Source organism: Antechinus flavipes, chromosome 1 (assembly GCF_016432865.1).
Source record: "Antechinus flavipes isolate AdamAnt ecotype Samford, QLD, Australia chromosome 1, AdamAnt_v2, whole genome shotgun sequence".
Lineage (NCBI taxonomy): Eukaryota > Metazoa > Chordata > Mammalia > Dasyuromorphia > Dasyuridae > Antechinus > Antechinus flavipes.
The window spans coordinates 338,061,316-338,078,950 of record NC_067398.1 but is presented as its reverse complement, the minus strand read 5'-3'; the positions used below and the strand labels follow the sequence as shown (position 1 = coordinate 338,078,950).

Genomic DNA, 17,635 nt, shown 5'->3' with positions numbered 1-17,635 from the left:
TGATTTTTTGATTCTGAATGTAATAAACACTAAATAAAATGAACATTTGTCTATCTATCTATGTGTGTGTGTGTGTGTGTGTGTGTGTGTGTGTGTGTGTGTGTGTATCTGTAGGTTAAACAGAAAATTAAAGGCTTGAGCCTGAAACTGAATCTCTTTTACATACAGCTTGCTTTTCCTTTTTGAATATGTTATAAATTCATCATGTAACTTTCAAAGCTTTCCTGTTTATTCCTGTTTCCTTCCTTCTGTTCTCTTCTGGGCATTTTTAAAAAAATGATTCAGTGATCCTCTTTTTCTTCTTTTTCTTTTTCATTTTATTTTAACTAGTCCTATCACAATTTCCCCTTCCTCTCTCACTCCTTCCCCCGTCATTGAAAAATAAAGAATGAAATATAAAACCCTTCTAATAAATATGCATAGGCAAGAAAAATAAATTCCTACCCTGGCTACTTCTAAAAAGCCACTTCCTTGTATTCCTTGAGACCATCACCTTTTGGACAGGAAGTAGGATTCTTCTAGAATCAAGCTTGGTCATTGAATAGTTTAGGGTTCTTAAATCTTTCTTTCCTTTTCTTAAAAATGTTTTGGTTATTGTGTGTACTATTCTTTTGGTTCTGTTCACTGCCTTCTGCAGTAGTTAGTTCCTTCATGTTTGTCCACAAGTACAAGCTGCCTGAATGTCACCTAGTCACAGGCTACGGTTCAGGCCCTGAGCTGACGAGCCACTGGCCTGGCATAGATCTACTCTGGCACAGGTTACCCAACCCAGAGCATCTCCGGGGGCCCTTCTCCTCCTCTAAATCATGTTTGCGGTCAACCTCCTGCCTACTCTGGCTTATTTCTGCTCAGTGCCTCTGAAGGTTTCTGAAGATCTTCTTGGGAAGTCCTAGATTATATGGAGGAACTTACACCAATTTCTCTATGGTTTTCTTTATCATTTTTTTTTATGTACATTTTTAGGGCTTTGTGAATGAAAATTTTCTTCTAGCTCCTAACATCCCACCAGAAGTGCAGTAGACTGATCATTATGTGTATGTCATTTAATCTCTCAGCGACCTAAGTAAGTTCTCTTAAAAGTATAAATTGCCAATCTGTATCAGTGAGAAAGTGCCTGCCAAGAAATTTCCTTATACTAATAAAATTACAGATTTTGGCCAAAAAAAAAAAAAAAAATGCTACATGATGTCTAAGGAGAAAATGCTTTATTGAATGAGGTCAAGGTTCCTTGAGGAGATAACATATAGGCTGGATTTTGAAGAATTGTTAGGAAAAAGTAAAGTATATCTTATTAATTGCTTCATACTTTTACTTATATATGAACTAGGAAGAGGACACATTCCAATTTCAATCTTCAGATCACTCTCAGCCTCATTATAAGAACCAAGGAGCTTATAGTCTCTTCTTTTAAAGATAGAAAGTTTATAGTATAGAATATCAAACACTCCATCTTACTCTTATTTTGTTTTATTTTTATTTATTTATTTATTTTGCTTTTCATCGTTCATTCTTTTTATTATTATTATTATTATTTACAAAACATATGATGGGTAATTTTTTAACATTGATTCTTGTAAAACCTTCTGTTCCAACTTTTTCCTTCCTTCCCTCCACCTCCTCCCCTACCATCTTACACTTTAAAATTCATCTTAGTGGTTGAGATTGGCCTAGGCATTTGTATTAAAGGCCCCCTTTTACCTAAACTGGTTCACTATCACCACCAAGAATTCCCCAGGGAAATCTATCATCTATAGTGACCTCACTGCCTCCAGTATCTTATGCAAAATTTCTTGGCTGTAGCCAGGACAATACTGGATTATCTGGATAAGGGTTATATCTTATATATTCTGGGTATCAGTTCTGGGTATCAACCAGTGGCTGGTCATGAATTATTTCAGTAACTGTAGTACTGAAATTCGACGCCATTGTTATTTCAGCTCTAGTTGCCAAGTTTCCTTTTTGCCTATATACATTCCCTCATTTTTCTCTTGTCTTGTTGCTTTAGCTAGTATTTCTAGAATTGTGTTTTAAAAAATTAATTGTGATAATGGACATCGTTGCTTTATCCCTGATCTTATTGGAAAAACCTCTACTTTATTGATGGTATATATATTTTTGGCTCTTGGCTGTAGAATAATCTATTGACAGTATTAAAGAGAGATTCATTTATATCTATGCTAAAATTTTTAGTATTTTTAATAGAAATTTTTGTATTGTATCAGGCTTTTTTCTCCAACCATGAATAGAATATGGTTTTGATCATTTTTGTTATTAACATGATCTACTATAGTTTTCTTGATATTGAACCAACCTTGCATTTCTGTTGTAAATCCTACTTATTCATAATGTATATTTAGAAACTAAACATTATAACAAGGAGATAACTTGTCTCCTTGCAGCTGAGGTGCTTGGAAGGAAACCAGGGATTCTAAGAGGTAGAAGTGAGGAAGAGTACATTCCAAGCATGAGAGATAGATAGCCAGTTGCAGCATTCAGAGACGGAAGATGGCCATTGTGAAGAACAAGATGTCGAGTCTAATTCAACGGTAGAGAAGGGGAGCGATATATAATGAGACTGAAAAGGTGGCTAAGTACTGGCTTGTGAAGGGCTTTAAATGCCAAACAGAAGAGTCTATTTGATTTAAGAGGCAATCGAAATAACATAGTCAAACCTGGGCTTTAGGACAATCGCTTTGGGAGCTATTTGGAGATAGAGAACCCAAGGGAAAAACCACTTCTGCCTTTGGGGAGGTTGTGGATGGTTTCATGGAGGCAATGACATCTGAACTAAAGCTTAAAAGGTTTTTCCTAACCCTTTAGATTTTTGTAGTGCCTTTTACATGACCTGGTAAAGTCTTTTAATAATAAGGCTTCTATCTTCCTACTCTATGTGATGGTTCAGCACTAATCCATGCACTTCCACAGTCCCATGAAGATTTTATCCTATTGGAACAGGTAACTCCCAGGGTAGCTTTCACACCTGCTGCTGCTGGTATAGGAGAGGGATTATTGTCCCACCAGACAAGGCAGATATCTCCAAATACTCTAGTTTTCAATGAGTTACTGATGGAACTTCAAAGACATTCCTAGGTGGCTAGAAATAGATCTCATCTCTAAGCCTCCCATCAAATGGAAGGAAATTAAATAGTCAAAGCTCTTCATCTTAGATACTCATGGATAGAAGAAAAGGGAGGGTGGAGACAGAGCAGTATTTTTATAACCCATCAAACCTCCATGCTTCTTAGCCATCCTGGTCTGAGATCCCAGAATTGGGATCTTCCTCAACCACAGAGCCATAGAGAAGGCTTTTTTCTCACATTTACTTCTTTAATGAACTGTTGCTTTGTAATGGTCTCTGGAATCTTTGAATTACTATTAAGTAAAAAAAATCAGAAATAGAGAGAGGGAAAGAAAGAATGAGAGAAAGCGAGAGCCCATGTTTTGGCTTATATGCCTCCCCTGTCACCCTGTCAACCATTAATTCTGACAGAAAACACGGTTCCTGTTTTTTCCCTCCAAAAAGCTTTCAGCTGTTAGCAGGAGACAGCTGCGCCCTCTGGAACTAATTACAGCTGTCTGAGAGATTTAGGCTCCAATCGTAACAACTCGAATATTGCTGCTAATTTTTAACACGTACAGTTGGAAGACGTCATAATAGTCTGATATATGAGAGAATCACAAAAGTTCAGTGGCACAGCTGCTACTGGGCATCTGGCAGCATGAATCGGGGGATATAGATCGAAGAAATGGCACTTATTCTTAGAGCTTTCTTTCCCAGTGACCACATGATTTCATGGAGCTGACGAGGCAGGAATGATGGAGTGTGTGCCCCCTGCACCCCGGGAACAGCTTGCCTTGGGCAAATGGCATTTTTCTGCCCTTGGCACTCATGTTCTAGGCCCAACCCCTTTCCTCGGCCTCTGGGCTGCCCTTGTCCTCCCAATACCAGAGGTTCTCCTGTGACAGACTTCAGGTTCCAAGTCCAGGGCTGGAGTGACCACAATCAGGGCTGCTTGTGGACCCACCCCCCATCTCGTTAGATAACACCGTTATCCAGATAGCCCAGCCTTGCCCAGGGGGCTGCCGGGAGGAGACTACCCTACGGCCTCACATGGGGCCCCTTGTTTGAAGCTGCGTTTCATCTTTGCAGCAGCACTTTGCTAAATTACTCAAAATTATTTATCATTTGTATTTCCTAGTGATCTTCCCCCGGGAGACTCATGGCTATCATTCAGTCTGCTCCCTCCCTGGTCTGAGAATCCTGGGCTTCAAGAAGAAGCCATATGGCGAGGGTCAGCAAGGAGGCAGAGCCCATGTGTAAAGGTTTCTGGAGTCATCTGGTTAAGCACAGAATCCGGTCATTTAGAACAGGTGAGGAGTCTGCTCCTCTGGTGAACCTGAGATTCATTAACTGTCCCAGAGCCCCTAGAGCCCATGGGCAGCTGGGACCCCTCCTCAGCTAATGGCCTTCTCATGCTATCTGCTCCTCCAACTAAAGATACACTTTCCACATAATCTTTGCAGTCCGGCAAACATTCACGAAGCTTCTATTGTGTGTTTTACACTGTGTTGGACGGGGGTGTCGAATGTAAGGAAGTCATTGTCCATGCCTTCTAGAAGCTTATATTCTACTGGGGAATGTGCTGCTTATGCCAGTAACAGCAGATAAAAATGTTAAGAGCAGGAAAAGAGAAGTCCACTGCAGTGATAAGGAAAGGCTTCCTGGAGGTGGTGTTTGGGGGGGCTTTAAATTCTACAAGTGGAATGAGAACATTGGAGGCTCGGGGATGAGCCTGGCACTTTTTCTTAATTTTGCTGATTAGCTAATATTGGGATCATCATTTGTGTGGTAAAGGTCAAAGTACCCACCCAGGCCCCATCCTGGGGTTTGTAGTGGGTTTGCTCATCAAGGTTCTCAGGCCTTCACGAGATGTTGCTGTCATATTGAAAATAATCAGTCAGGAGGAAGCAGTTGCCAGGAGGATGTATAGCAGCCTTCTTGGTGAAATAGGTAGATGTAGATGTACACACACACACACACACACACACACACACACAACTGTACAAATGTAGATAAGTGAATGTTGTGTAATATTAAGTGTTCCATGGAAGAATAAGCGGGTCCTTTTCAGAAGAGGAGGAAGACTCCCAGAGCCGGCAGAGTTTGAGATGGGCTTTAAAAAAAAAAAAAAGGGAACAAAACAGGAGGAAGGGAAAAGGTATTCCAGCCCAAAGTTAATAAAGTGAACACCTTGGGGACAGAACACAGAACTTAAAAGTCAGGAAAATCTGCCTGAGACGTTTCCTGGGCAACTTTGGGCAAGTCACTTAACAAGGAGCTTTTTGCCTGGGTTTTTTCATCTATAAAATAAAGAATAACAGCACCTACCTCACAAGGTTATTGTGAGGATCAAATGAAATTACATCACAATAACATTATTTTTATTGAGTTAGTTAGAAAGTCAAATAACAGAGGGGGGATGGAACTAGGTAAGAGTTTCCAGTAGGCACCGGCCATAAGAAGGAATGAAAGGATTTTGCAGAGAAGCAGTAATATAAATATATCAATACATAAGGGGCTGTGTCTTTGCAGTGCCACGAATTCTACCTTAAGATGTCAGAAACACATCTCTTGCTTCCAGAGCTGTCCCTTCTGCCATTCCTATTAGGAAGGGACTGAGAATTCTCCTAGCTGTGACCACCGATGGTAGTCCCCCAGCCTGGGCTGGAGGCGGAGGGTGGAAACTGGAGAAGAGGGGGACAGAGCAGAAGCCTACTGCCTCCTCCAACGTAATACCCCGGAGGCGCTTCTCGGGGAGGGACAACTTCCCATGGCTTCCTTACTCTTCCCTCGGGGCTCCAGACGCCAGCTAATGCAGCTCAACAAGTGTTTATTGCCGCTTCTTTGTGTCAGGCACTCTGCCTTCAAGGAGAGAAGGGGAGAAGGTGATGGTCCTCAATAAATCATCGAGAAGGCACTGATCTAAGACAAGGAAACAGTCCCAGAGAAACTGAGTCATTTTTCAGAGATCATAGGACCATAAAAGGCAGAGCCCAGATCCCTTCTCTCCACTACAACTATTTCTCTGGACATTAATTCAGATCAGAAAGTGTCTTTCTCAGGCTCGCCACAAAACAAAACCATATTGCAGCAGGGACCACAACTCTTTGAAGACCTCCCCCAGGTTTATCTCTCTTCTGCCTCACTTTTAATCCCTGGAGGGAAAAACTAAGGCAAATGCAGGGGATGAGAGCAGAGTCTCTGGGTACATCAAGCATTGAAACAAGATTCATCCATGTACATCTCAAAGTAAACTCTAGACTAAAGCCTCCTAAGCACTTCTTTGAGAGGAAGCTCAGAGTAGTAGAAAGAGAATTGAACTCCAAATCAGGATAGTCACTTGTATATAACTTCACATAATGTCTCACTTCACCTCAGTTTCCTCATATAGAGCTGGAACAACAATCATACATACCTTACAGCATGGACCATGTAATGTCCACTATTATCACTGTTCTTTTTCACAGTTTCTGGGACTAGAGCTAGGAAATAAGAATGAGGATGGAGTTTCTGGGCAACCAGAGGTTCAGGTATAGGGATACAGAACTGGGTTGGGATGATTAAGAGTGAGAATATCACCAGTTACCCTTATGCTAAGTCTAGGGAGAAAGTAAGCATTGGGGGGTGGGAGGAGCCACTGAGTGGTATGGTCACTACCAGCCCTGCCTCTCTATGAGTAAACTAGCAGTGAGAAATGCCATTTCCAGGTGGAATGGAGAGTTGGGGGCTGGGAAAGGAGAAGAAAGAGATTCCCAGTAGCCTAATAGGGAGAGAAAGGGAGTCCTACTAAGCTCTAGGGAGTTCTGGCATGGATGTGTGTACACAAATTAAATGCCAACTTGATTGTTAATACATCTATCAGGTTATACTATCCCACACCTGGATGGACATTTTTGCATCTCCCTGTGGGGTTGATCTTGAATACAAATGATAATTTAGTCACTTTCCCTCCAAAATAGAAGCCCTTGTTGCCAAGGGTGGCTGCAACTATGTTATAGATATGAGGCTTGAGAGACCAGGGCCACAATTTTTTTTTGATTAACCCTTTTATTTTCAAAATATTTGCATGGATAATTTTCAACATTCACCTCTGCAAAACCTTGTGTTCCAAATTTTTCTCCCCCTTTCCCTCACTTCCTCCCCCAGATATCAAAGTAATCCAATATATATTAAATATGCAATTCCCCTATACATATTTCCACAGTTATCATGGTGCACAAGAAAAATCAGATCAAAAAGGAAAAAAATGAGAAAGAAAAGAAAGCGCAAACAACAATAAAAAATGAAAATACTATGTTGTGATCCCCACTCAGTCCCCACAGTTCTCTCTCTGGGTGCAGATGAGTCTCTTCATCACAAGATCATTGGAACTGGCCCGAATCACCTCGCTGTTGAAAAGAGCAGCGCCACAATTTTTATCTCCCCCACTTCTCTAAAGTTCACTGGGCCTCCTCACTTTGAAAACATGCTGGTTTGAGTCTTGCCCTACTTATTCTCAGTCCCAGATCGAAAATCTCTTGTAGGAGTGAACATAGATCAACTTATCTATTTCCCAGTTAGAGGGTGTTGAAAAAAATGATAGTGTTTAAACAGTTTCAGGTGCAATTTTGGGTTACCAAGCTTATGGGGAGAAAAAAATGTTAATATTGTGAAAGTTGAGATGTGAGAGTCAGTTAATCTTCAGTGTGAATTGGTGATGAATTGTTGTTATTGGGGGAATATTTTAAAACAGATGAAATATTTAAAGTTTATAAAATCGTTCCAGAACATGTGTCCTCCTGTCATTTCTTTTCATATGTGTGTTTTACTTGGCAGCCAGAAAACAATTGCGTAGTAAAATGGAATGTGCCCTTGACGGCATTATCTTTTTGGACTCCGTATCTGTTTCATCCCTGGCCGCCACAGTCCTCTCCAGGCATGGACCAATTCTCCGAGGACCTCTGTCTAACAATGAGGTCATAGGGCCCTCTTTTTAAGGAGGAAGTGATGTTCAGAGCAGTGTGGTGTAGTGGGAAAAAATCTAGTGATTCCACTAGTCTTGGAATCAAAGCAAAGGGAGGCACCACACCAGGCAATCCCTACACAAAATCACAAATGCTTCCAATTTTTTGTTTCTTTGGGATTTGCATCATTCAGCTCAGAAATAATAATAACGATTACCTAAGTATAATAATAAACGACAGCTCATAATGTGCTAAGCTGGATTTGAACCTGGGCCTTCTTGACTTCGGGCCCAGCATTCTATTTTCTGTGCCATCCAAACTGCCTCTGAGTTGAGTTCATGTTGGGTGAGTTCCAGATAATGCTTGTTGTGCATTTGGTTTTGTCCAGGCATGTGATTTCACCCATAGGGAGAACTCCCAGTATGGAAACTCTTTTCCAGGATACAAATTAATTAGCAGCTCCTTCCTAACTGTAGTTCTTGGTAATCAAGGGCAGCTCGGGGACATTTAGAAGTTGACTGTCCCCAGATCACACAGAATTTAGGTTTACTGGCCTACAATTTTTTTTAAACTTTTTTTTTTTTGGACATAACACTGTTCCTAAAGAGGTAAGCCTAGGAATCACAACTTTGCCACATTGTCCTAGACTTAAGTCATAGAATGTCAGAGCTGGAAGGTCACAAAAGCCCCTTCCCCCTTAAGACAACTCTTCCCCCTCCCCCAAGGCCAAGATTTTTAGAACCAACTCAAAACAAAGCTCATTATGTAGCGAAGACTGACCGAATAACCAAGATGTTTTTAAATCTAGGAGCGCAGGAGCCCAGAGTTTCACTATGAATCCCTTTGTTTCTGACTTCTAACTCTTCCGCCCTCTGTGGCTTTCGATCGAAAGGCTGCCGTCACCGATTTCAGTTTGACTCGGTAGAGAGGGGGTGGGCCCTGCTGATTCAGCATTGTCACTTGATGATCACAACATCCTCTTGCCAAAGGGTCACAGGCCCATGCCCAAGGCAGGATATCTGGGCCCGACCTTGGGCCTCTTCCTGGGGGGAAGCTCCCCCACTCCTCATCATCCTGGCTGGCTGAGGGCCCTCCTTGCCTTCTCTCGGGGGCTCGGGACCATCAAGCATGAAAACTTACTTCTGTAAGGTTCTGCTGCAGGAAACCATAATCTAGCCTTTCCCCACTGGTCCCAGAGGTTGGGAGATCAAGCTTAAATAGCCCTTCTTTCCACAATTCCAGAAGAATGTTCACTCCTCAAAAGCCAGGACTGGTCCTTTTTCTTTTTGAATCATCAGCCTTTAGTACAGCATTTGGTACATTGTAGGTGCTCTAATAGTGCTTATTAAATTGTATCTTATTCCACATCATGGGGAGATTAGTGACTTTGGGTCAGAATTTCCTGCTAGAAGTCAGAGTTTCCTGCTAGAAGTCAGAGTTTCTTGGCTCAGCTGGAGAATTCTGGAGGGACAATGTCTCTCAGAGCAAAGTTGATATTTCTACCATCCTGCTCTCCAGTTGTCTGGTTATCTGTCCTGAGTGTTCTCTCTGAGCCCTGGGACTTTTCCCCTAGAAAGGGTCACAGACCCTCGGGTAGAGCCAGAATGAGACAATTTCACAACCCATAGTTTGTGGATTCCCACCCCATCCCAAATTGCATCCCTTATCTTGCTGAGATTAAAGGTTATCTTTCAAAATTCACCAGGGGGGTGGAATGGGATGAGGGGAGGGAGAAGGGGGAGAGATTAAGAAGTTATTAGATTCATGTGTACCAAGCCCACAACAAAGACCCTTCATCTGTAGCCTTCACACCCAGTCCCCTACTGGGTTTTTAAAGACAATGATGGAGAGAGTAGAATAATAATGGTGATGTTGATAAATCATTTTTCTATAACAGTCAAAGCTACCTCCTTGGCCAGACTTTCAAGGTCTTCCACATTCTGGCATCCCCTTACTTGGGCCTTATCTCATATCACTCCCTACAGTTTGAACATGTCCTGCTTTCCCTGCTTTTGTATATATACACAGACCCCAGACCCCCAATCTATCTTTTAAAGCCCTATTCAAATGCCATCTTCTCCATGAAGCGTTCCCTGATTCCTCCCCATTCATTAATGACCTTCTTCCTTACCTTGCATATGAAAGTTTGTTTTACGTTTCTTTAATGAATCTATCATGTAAATGTCATGTAGTATTTTGCATTACTGTGATTTAGCCTTGTGTCTTTTTCTTCTTTTGAAGAATCGTGTTTGATAATGCTGAATAATTATGATAATAAAAACATCTCTCAATAAGCACTTTAAATTTTACAAAGCTCCTTTTACATTTGAGTCTTAGAACAACACAGGGAAAACAATAATGCACACATTATTTTTATAGAGGAAGTGACTATTTGCCTAAAATTACACAGGTAGTAAGTAGAAGAGGTGAGAGTTACATCTAGGCCTTCTGACTTCCCATTGCAAAGATTCCCAGCTTTTGAGGTTGGAAGGAGCTTTAGGATTATCTAACCCAGTCACTTTCCATATAAACTGATTGTAAAGCCCAAAGCTGGAAAGGTGGAAAGGGGCAGAACCAGGATTAGCACCCAAGTCTCCAGCTTCAAAGCAAGAGCTCTTTCCCCTAAGCCATTATAGATCCTGTTCAAAGGAATAATCTTCTCTCCCCCACTTCCCATCTGTCTGCCTTCCCACCGCTGCATTCCAGAGGAAGCAGATGTGGCGACCCCTAAGCCGCCTCCCTCCACACACTTAGCTCACATTTGACAAGAACAACATACCCTCCCTCCACATTCCCCATCTGAATCATCTGGGTGTTAGGAAAGGGTGTCAGTAAAACACCAGAGTGGGGGGAAATGGGAACAATTTACTGAAGTGTCTACCTCCCCCCCCCCATCCCCAATACAACCACACTGAAGATAAAGTGGCCCATCACCAAATTAGTTGTGGTTTAAGCATATGCAGAGTTATTTAAAATTTAAATTTAACAACTTTTCCCTTAAAAACATAACTTTTTGCTGATAAACATTTAGTCAGAAAAAGTGGGAAATCACACAGCAGGCACACCACAGACAAACACTTTCAAAAGAAAATAAGGCAGTTTTCCTTTCAAGGGCTGAGCAGATGACTGCATAGACTCTCTTATGGGTTTCACTGTCTTTTTGCTTGTATGTTTTGTGATACTGATTCTCAAAACCAACGAAGTCCCTTTTTAAAAGGACTTCAGAGATGGATTATCTTGTCCAGCAGTTCTTAGAGAATGAAATGGACCTCTCTGGGGTCCCTGAGACCCTTTCACATAGTCTGTGAGATCAAAACTATTTCTATAATAATACTAAGGTGATTTAACTTCTAACACAGTCAATTACAACAGCAACAACAATAACAATGACTTTACAGATATTTCATTTCATTTTCCTAACAACTTTGGGAGGTAGGTACTATTATGATCTCCATTTTCCAAGAGAGGAACTTGAAACAGGTTAAATGGCTTCTCCAAAGTCATACAACTAGTCCATGTCTGAGGCTGGACTTGAGATCAGAACTTCTTGACTCCAGAGCCAGTGTTTTAGCCACTGCACAAACCACATAAACAAAAGCTCTCTGGGGAGAGGAGACAGGGTCCTCAATCATTTTTAAAAGTGTAAAGGGTCCTGAGACTAAAAAGTTTGAGAACCACTAACCTAGTACAATTGCCTCATTGTACAGAGGTGGAAACAGGCTCAAATTGGGGAAATATTGTCCAAGGTCACACTTCTGGGGCAGAGATGAGATGGGGATTATAATGCCAAGGTTGCTGGACTTGGAAGCAAAACATTTGAGTTTGAATGACAAAGAGCTATGAGACATTGCATAAGTCCCCTTACTTTTTCACGCCTCAAAATTTTGTGAAATAGGATTCCTCGGGATCTTTTGAAATCTAAAAATGCAAAACGAATGAGAATTATTGCTGTTGCTCAGATGTGAGAAAGTAGAAAGGAGCAGCCTGAATTTTTCAAATACCAGGACCTCTGCAGCCTCCTCCACCACCCAGTTATCTCAGGAAAGAGCCTGTAGACCACCTGAACTCACATCAACTGAGCTATGTAGTAACACTTTAATTATTAACAGGAAACACTCTGGGAATAACACTTCACCCCCCAGTTGACTTTTATCAACGCAAAAACTCCTGAATATAATTAAACCACAGCTGCAGAAGGATCTCCTTTAGTGTGATAGAATCCAGGTTTTCTGAACATTGGTTGGCAATAGTGGGCAGAGGGGCCAGGGAAATATTAAATATACTTAGAGCAGTTAACCAGCAAGCTCCTAGGGAGAAGGAAGGTGTAGTTGGGCAGATCGTTGCCAAGGTATCACTCACACATAGACCCCGGCCCCCACCCCCACTCTTTAGCTTTGTGCAACTCCAGAAATGAAGTCAGTCTGCAAGGAGCTGTGGAAAAGGAAAGTCCAAGAGGGAATTCTGTGGAGAAAAAAATAAGAGATCAATGACAGAAGCAGAAAGAGATACAGAAAGGCCTAAGAGGGAAATAAAAGAACATGGTCCTAAAGAAAATGAAGGATGTTAGAAAGACTGCAAGAATTGACCCACACTTAACACCGTACACCAAGATAAGGTCAAAATGGGTTCATGACCTAGGCATAAAGAATGAGATTATAAATAAATTGGAAGAGCATAGGATAGTTTACCTCTCAGACCTGTGGAAGAGGGAGGAATTTATGACCAAAGAAGAACTAGAGATCACTATTGACCACAAAATAGAAAATTTTGATTATATCAAATTAAAAAGCCTTTGTACAAACAAAACAAATGCAGACAAGATTAGAAGGGAAACAATAAACTGGGAAAACATTTTTACAGTCAAAGGTTCTGATAAAGGCCTCGTTTCCAAAATATATAGAGAATTGACTCTAATTTATAAGAAATCAAGCCATTCTCCAATTGATAAATGGTCAAAAGATACGAACAGACAATTCTCAGACAAAGAAATTAAAACTATTTATAGTCATATGAAAATATGCTCCAAATCATTATTAATCAGAGAAATGCAAATTAAGACAACTCTGAGATACCACTACACACCTGTCAGATTGGCTAGAGTGACAGGGAAAGATAATGGGGAATGTTGGAAGGGATGTGGGGAAACAGGGACACTGATACATTGTTGGTGGAATTGTGAACACATCCAGCCATTCTGGAGAGCAATTTGGAACTATGCTCAAAAAGTTATCAAGCTGTGCATACCCTTTGATCCAGCAGTGTTTCTACTGGGCTTATACCCCAAAGAGATACTAAAGAAGGGAAAGGGACCTGTATGTGCCAAAATGTTTGTGGCAGCCCTGTTTGTAGTGGCTAGAAACTGGAAAATGAATGGATGCCCATCAATTGGAGAATGATAGAGTAAATTGTGGTATATGGATGTTATGGAATATTATTGTTCTGTAAGGAACGACCAGCAGGATGAATACAGAGAGGACTGGCGAGACTTACATGAACTGATGCTGAGTGAAATGAGCAGAACCAGGAGATCATTATATACCTCAACAATGATACTGTTTGAGGATGTATTCTGATGGAAGTGGATTTCTTCGATAAAGAGAGCTAATTCAGTTTCAACTGATCAAGGATGGACAGAAGCAGCTACACCCAAAGAAAGAACACTGGGAAATGAATGTAAACTGCTTGCATTTTTGTTTTTCTTCCCGGGTTATTTATACCTTCTGAATCCAATTCTCCCTGTGCAACAAGAAAACTGTTCAGTTCTGCACATATATATTGTATCTAGGATATACTGCAACACATCTAACATGTATAGGACTGCTTGCCATCTGGGGGAGGGGGTGGAGGGAGGGAGGGAAAAATCGGAACAGAAGTGAGTGTAAGGAATAATGTAAAAAATTACCCTCGCATGGATTCTGTCAAGAAAAAGTTTAAAAAAAAAAAAAAGAAAGACTGCAAGAATATGTATATACAAGAGTCCTTAAAAAAAATAAGGGAAGGAATGAAGGTATAAAACCTTTCCCTGTGTACACCACAAATGAGGGGTTTTTGTTTGTTTGTTTTGGCACAAGACACATGAGACTACAAAGGACTTTCCTCAAAGAGAAAATAATTATTTTTCTATATTCAATCAATTGCCAGATCTTGTCATTTTTCTCTCTCTAGCATCTCTTCTGCATGTTTCCTTCTCTCCATGCACACAGACCCTCCTCACCTTTTCTGGAGGTCTTCTCATTGATCCCCCTGTCTCTGGTCCCTTTTCCACCCAAAGGGTCTTTCCGGAAGAAAGACTATATCAACCCCTTATTTGAACTCCAGTATTCCCTATCAATCAATCACCTAGAGGAATAATATAAACTCCTTTGTTTACCACTTAAAGCTCTTTACAACCTTCTCCCTCGCTATCCTTCCAAGCTTTCTGTGCGCTTCTCCACTCCACGCACTCTGTGATCTCACTATGGCCCTTCTCCCTACCTTTGCACTGGCTGTCTCCCTTCCCTGGAAGGCCTTCCCTCCTCCTTTCAAATCTGGCCTTCTGTGGACCACCCTTCCTAAAGGACCTTCCATCTATTCTGTCTCATGCATGTAACTGTTCCTGTACATGTTGTCTTCCCCCTTAGAGATAGACTTCTCTTAGACATGGTCTGTTTTCACTCTTCACCGATAACCTCAGAACCTAATAAAGAGTAAGCAATTAATAAGTGTTTGTTGATTAATCTGCCTTGAAAGGAGTTCATACCACATAGAGTTTACAGGAGGTAGTTTGGTAATGCAGAAAGAGCCCTGGACTAAGCATCAAAGAGCCCTTACTAGCCCTAGGCCTCTGCAGCCCAGAGCTTCTCTGAGCTACAATTTCTAGCCTCCGAGAAGGCAGGACTGCTCCATGCCTGAAAGACTTCAGCAATGGGGGAAACGCCAGTGGGGCAGTGCAGAAACAAGCTTCTGGGGGGTTCTGGCTGCCATCTGAGACATCAGTCCGGCTTGAGGCACATCCCTTTGATTTCCCCTTCCTCGCCTAAAACTGGAGACATTAGGCCCTAGAGCAGGCAGATCCCTTGGGGAGGAGGATGGCCAGCAGACTCGGTCCCTGCCCACTGGGGATCCTGAAGCGGCCCTGCAGCAGCCCGATTCTGCTGCCATTGTAGGCATAATGTTTAGTAGCTGAACAGAGCGATTGTAAATGGATTGTGCGGTAATGTAACTCTGACATTTTTATATTGCTCCTAACCTTATTAACTTACCCAGCCAATAAGGCAGAGCGCTCTGAACTTGTCTACCTCGGGCCGAAGGCGAGGCTGTACTTCTGGCACTTGTCGGCGGTGCCATACATCAAGGGGGGACAGGGCTGGCTAAGGGTACGCCATGCGTGCCTTGGAGGGTGTTTCGTGTGACTGATGAATACTTCTTTCCACACTCTGGAAAATCTACATTTCTGTCAGCTCTCAGATCAGGCCAGGAACAGACGCTCTCCGAGGAGGGCCGGCCGGCTGCAGGATAACCAGCTTGTTAGGGGGAGAGCAGCCAGGAGGAGAGATGGGGAGAATGTGGCAGAGCAGCAACCCCTTAAGCTCATGCAGGATGGGCCACTTCAAGCCAATTTGGGTCACCCTGAGAAAGATAGTTTGACACGAGTGCGAGATTGCAGAGAAGCTGGATTTTCTTTCCAGTTCCTTGGCCACTGACTGGCTGGGTGCTCTGGGCAGGCCTTTGACTCCTCCTGGACTTAGTTTCCTCCTCTGGGATGTTCTGATTCTGTGTCTCATCCGGCATCTCCCAGACAATGATGGCCTCAGCCTGTTTGCCATTCACATTTTCCTCCTTGGGAACCGTCTCAGGAGCGAGTCTGAGAAGGAGGCAGCCATTGGGATAGGGGATTTCTCCTGAAGAAACGGTGCGTGGGATTTGCTTGGCTATCTCCTGCTGGGTTTTTCTAAAGACAGGTGCCTTTCTCCTTTCAAGGTGCCTCTTCAGTGGCTTTCCAAGTAGGGGGAATGAAACTTTCTCGTTTTCCTTTCAGGTGGATTAGAGGAGAACACTACAGATACAAGTTCAGCCACCCAGGGGGAAAGCATGCTGCCGAGGGCAAATGGTGGATCCGAAAGAGAATTGGCCCCTACTTCCCTGCAGTCAATCTCAAGGGGCTGAAAGAGTTCTTTAAATCAAGGGACTGGCCTTACCCAGGACACGGATGAAAGGACAGCTCTCCAAGCCTTCGCATTCTGTTCCGAGTTTTGCTTTCTAATAAAGGCCAGAAGCCACACTGCGTCTGATTCATTTTGTAGATTATAGAACACAGTGTTGCAGCTGGAAGGAACCTTCCCATTTTACCAATGAGGAAGCCTTCCCCCAAACCATACGTCCCGTCTCTTAGTCACTCTGGGTCAACATAGGTTTTGCAGATTTGTTTCCAGTCCCATTAGCCCCTACCACAACCACCCTTGTCCATTGAATCCCCAACCTTGGAAGCACATGCAGTCTTTGTTGCTTCTGGTCTCCATTTTATCCTCCATGTCCTTTCCCTGCTAAATTTCCACATATATCTGTGTGGCCCACTCAGGTTTTCTCTACAAATCTAATGTTAGAGTCCTTTTGTAATAGTAGGATTAAAAAAAAAAGTATCACATTGATTAGAGCTCTCATTGTTGAATTCTGATTGATTTGTTTGTTTTATTGAGGACCCACTAAACTTCTTCAGGAGCCTTGATATCTTGCCATGCTCTCCTTGCTCAAGTTAGTCTAAATTTCCTATCATCTTTAGACTCTGTAGTAATCCTTGTAACCCAGCGGCTAATCTCCCTCCACCTGATTTACATCAGATGGAGTTCTAAGCTGGCCTGCGTTAAGAAAAGGACCGAGTCTCTAAGCCCTACACATAAATTTTAGGGTTTTCTTTCCCACATGGCTCATGCTGGATGCCCCAAGAGGAAGAATCCTGGATTGAAGGGGAGAAAAGTGAAGCTCAAGTCCTTGTCCTGCCACTAGCTCATGATGCTAACCCTTCCTACTTTTGTTCTCAAGTTTTTCCTTTTTGTTAAATGAGAGGGGATTAGATGGAGTGATCTCTCAATGTATCACTGAAACCTCCCAAGACAGGTTTACAGGCTAGATTTCTTTCTTACAGATCATGACTTAAAATCCAAATCTTTCAGGCTTTCATCAACAGGCCCCATTTATTCATTGTTTGGGCCTTGATTGGCTCAGGGTGAATGTAAATAGTAATTTATTTCTGATTTGTCCAGAAACCCCTCCCAGACTGATTTTTTTTTTTTTTTGACTAGGTAAAAGAGGACATTCTCTGACTATTTCTTGTTAATGAGCATTGCCTCGGTCAAACTGAGACCTGGAAAAGACCTTAGTTAAAAAGGCCAAGGTCTCCCATTTCATCCAGGTCATTTCCAGTCATCCTGATTTATATCTTGCCCCTGGAGCCAGATGGTCTGGAGGGGAAACTGAGGCAGGTGACCCTGCACAGCCTCCCCTCCCTTAAGTCCTACTCATTTGCACGGCATCACCTTCCTGAGGTTAAGAAGTCTTTTTGAGAACCAAGAACAAACAACAACAGTTCTAATACTTAGCTCATAGCTTTTTTTTTTTCCTTACCAGACTTATAATTTTATTGGTTTGGAGAATT

The 17,635-nt window shown here is 42.2% G+C and overlaps 1 protein-coding gene across 1 annotated transcript in view; it reads left to right on the top strand.

Annotated features, from left to right (window-relative positions):
• Window positions 1–16,264, top strand: part of LMF1 (lipase maturation factor 1) — a gene marked incomplete at its 5' end in the record, with an annotated part of 469,398 nt that extends 453,134 nt beyond the window's left edge. Inside the window, one exon of the mRNA XM_051973182.1 lies at window positions 16,022–16,264. Within this exon, the coding sequence (XP_051829142.1) occupies window positions 16,022–16,196 (175 nt within the window). The remainder of the gene's footprint in view (window positions 1–16,021) is intronic.
• Window positions 16,265–17,635: the final 1,371 nt, after the last annotated feature.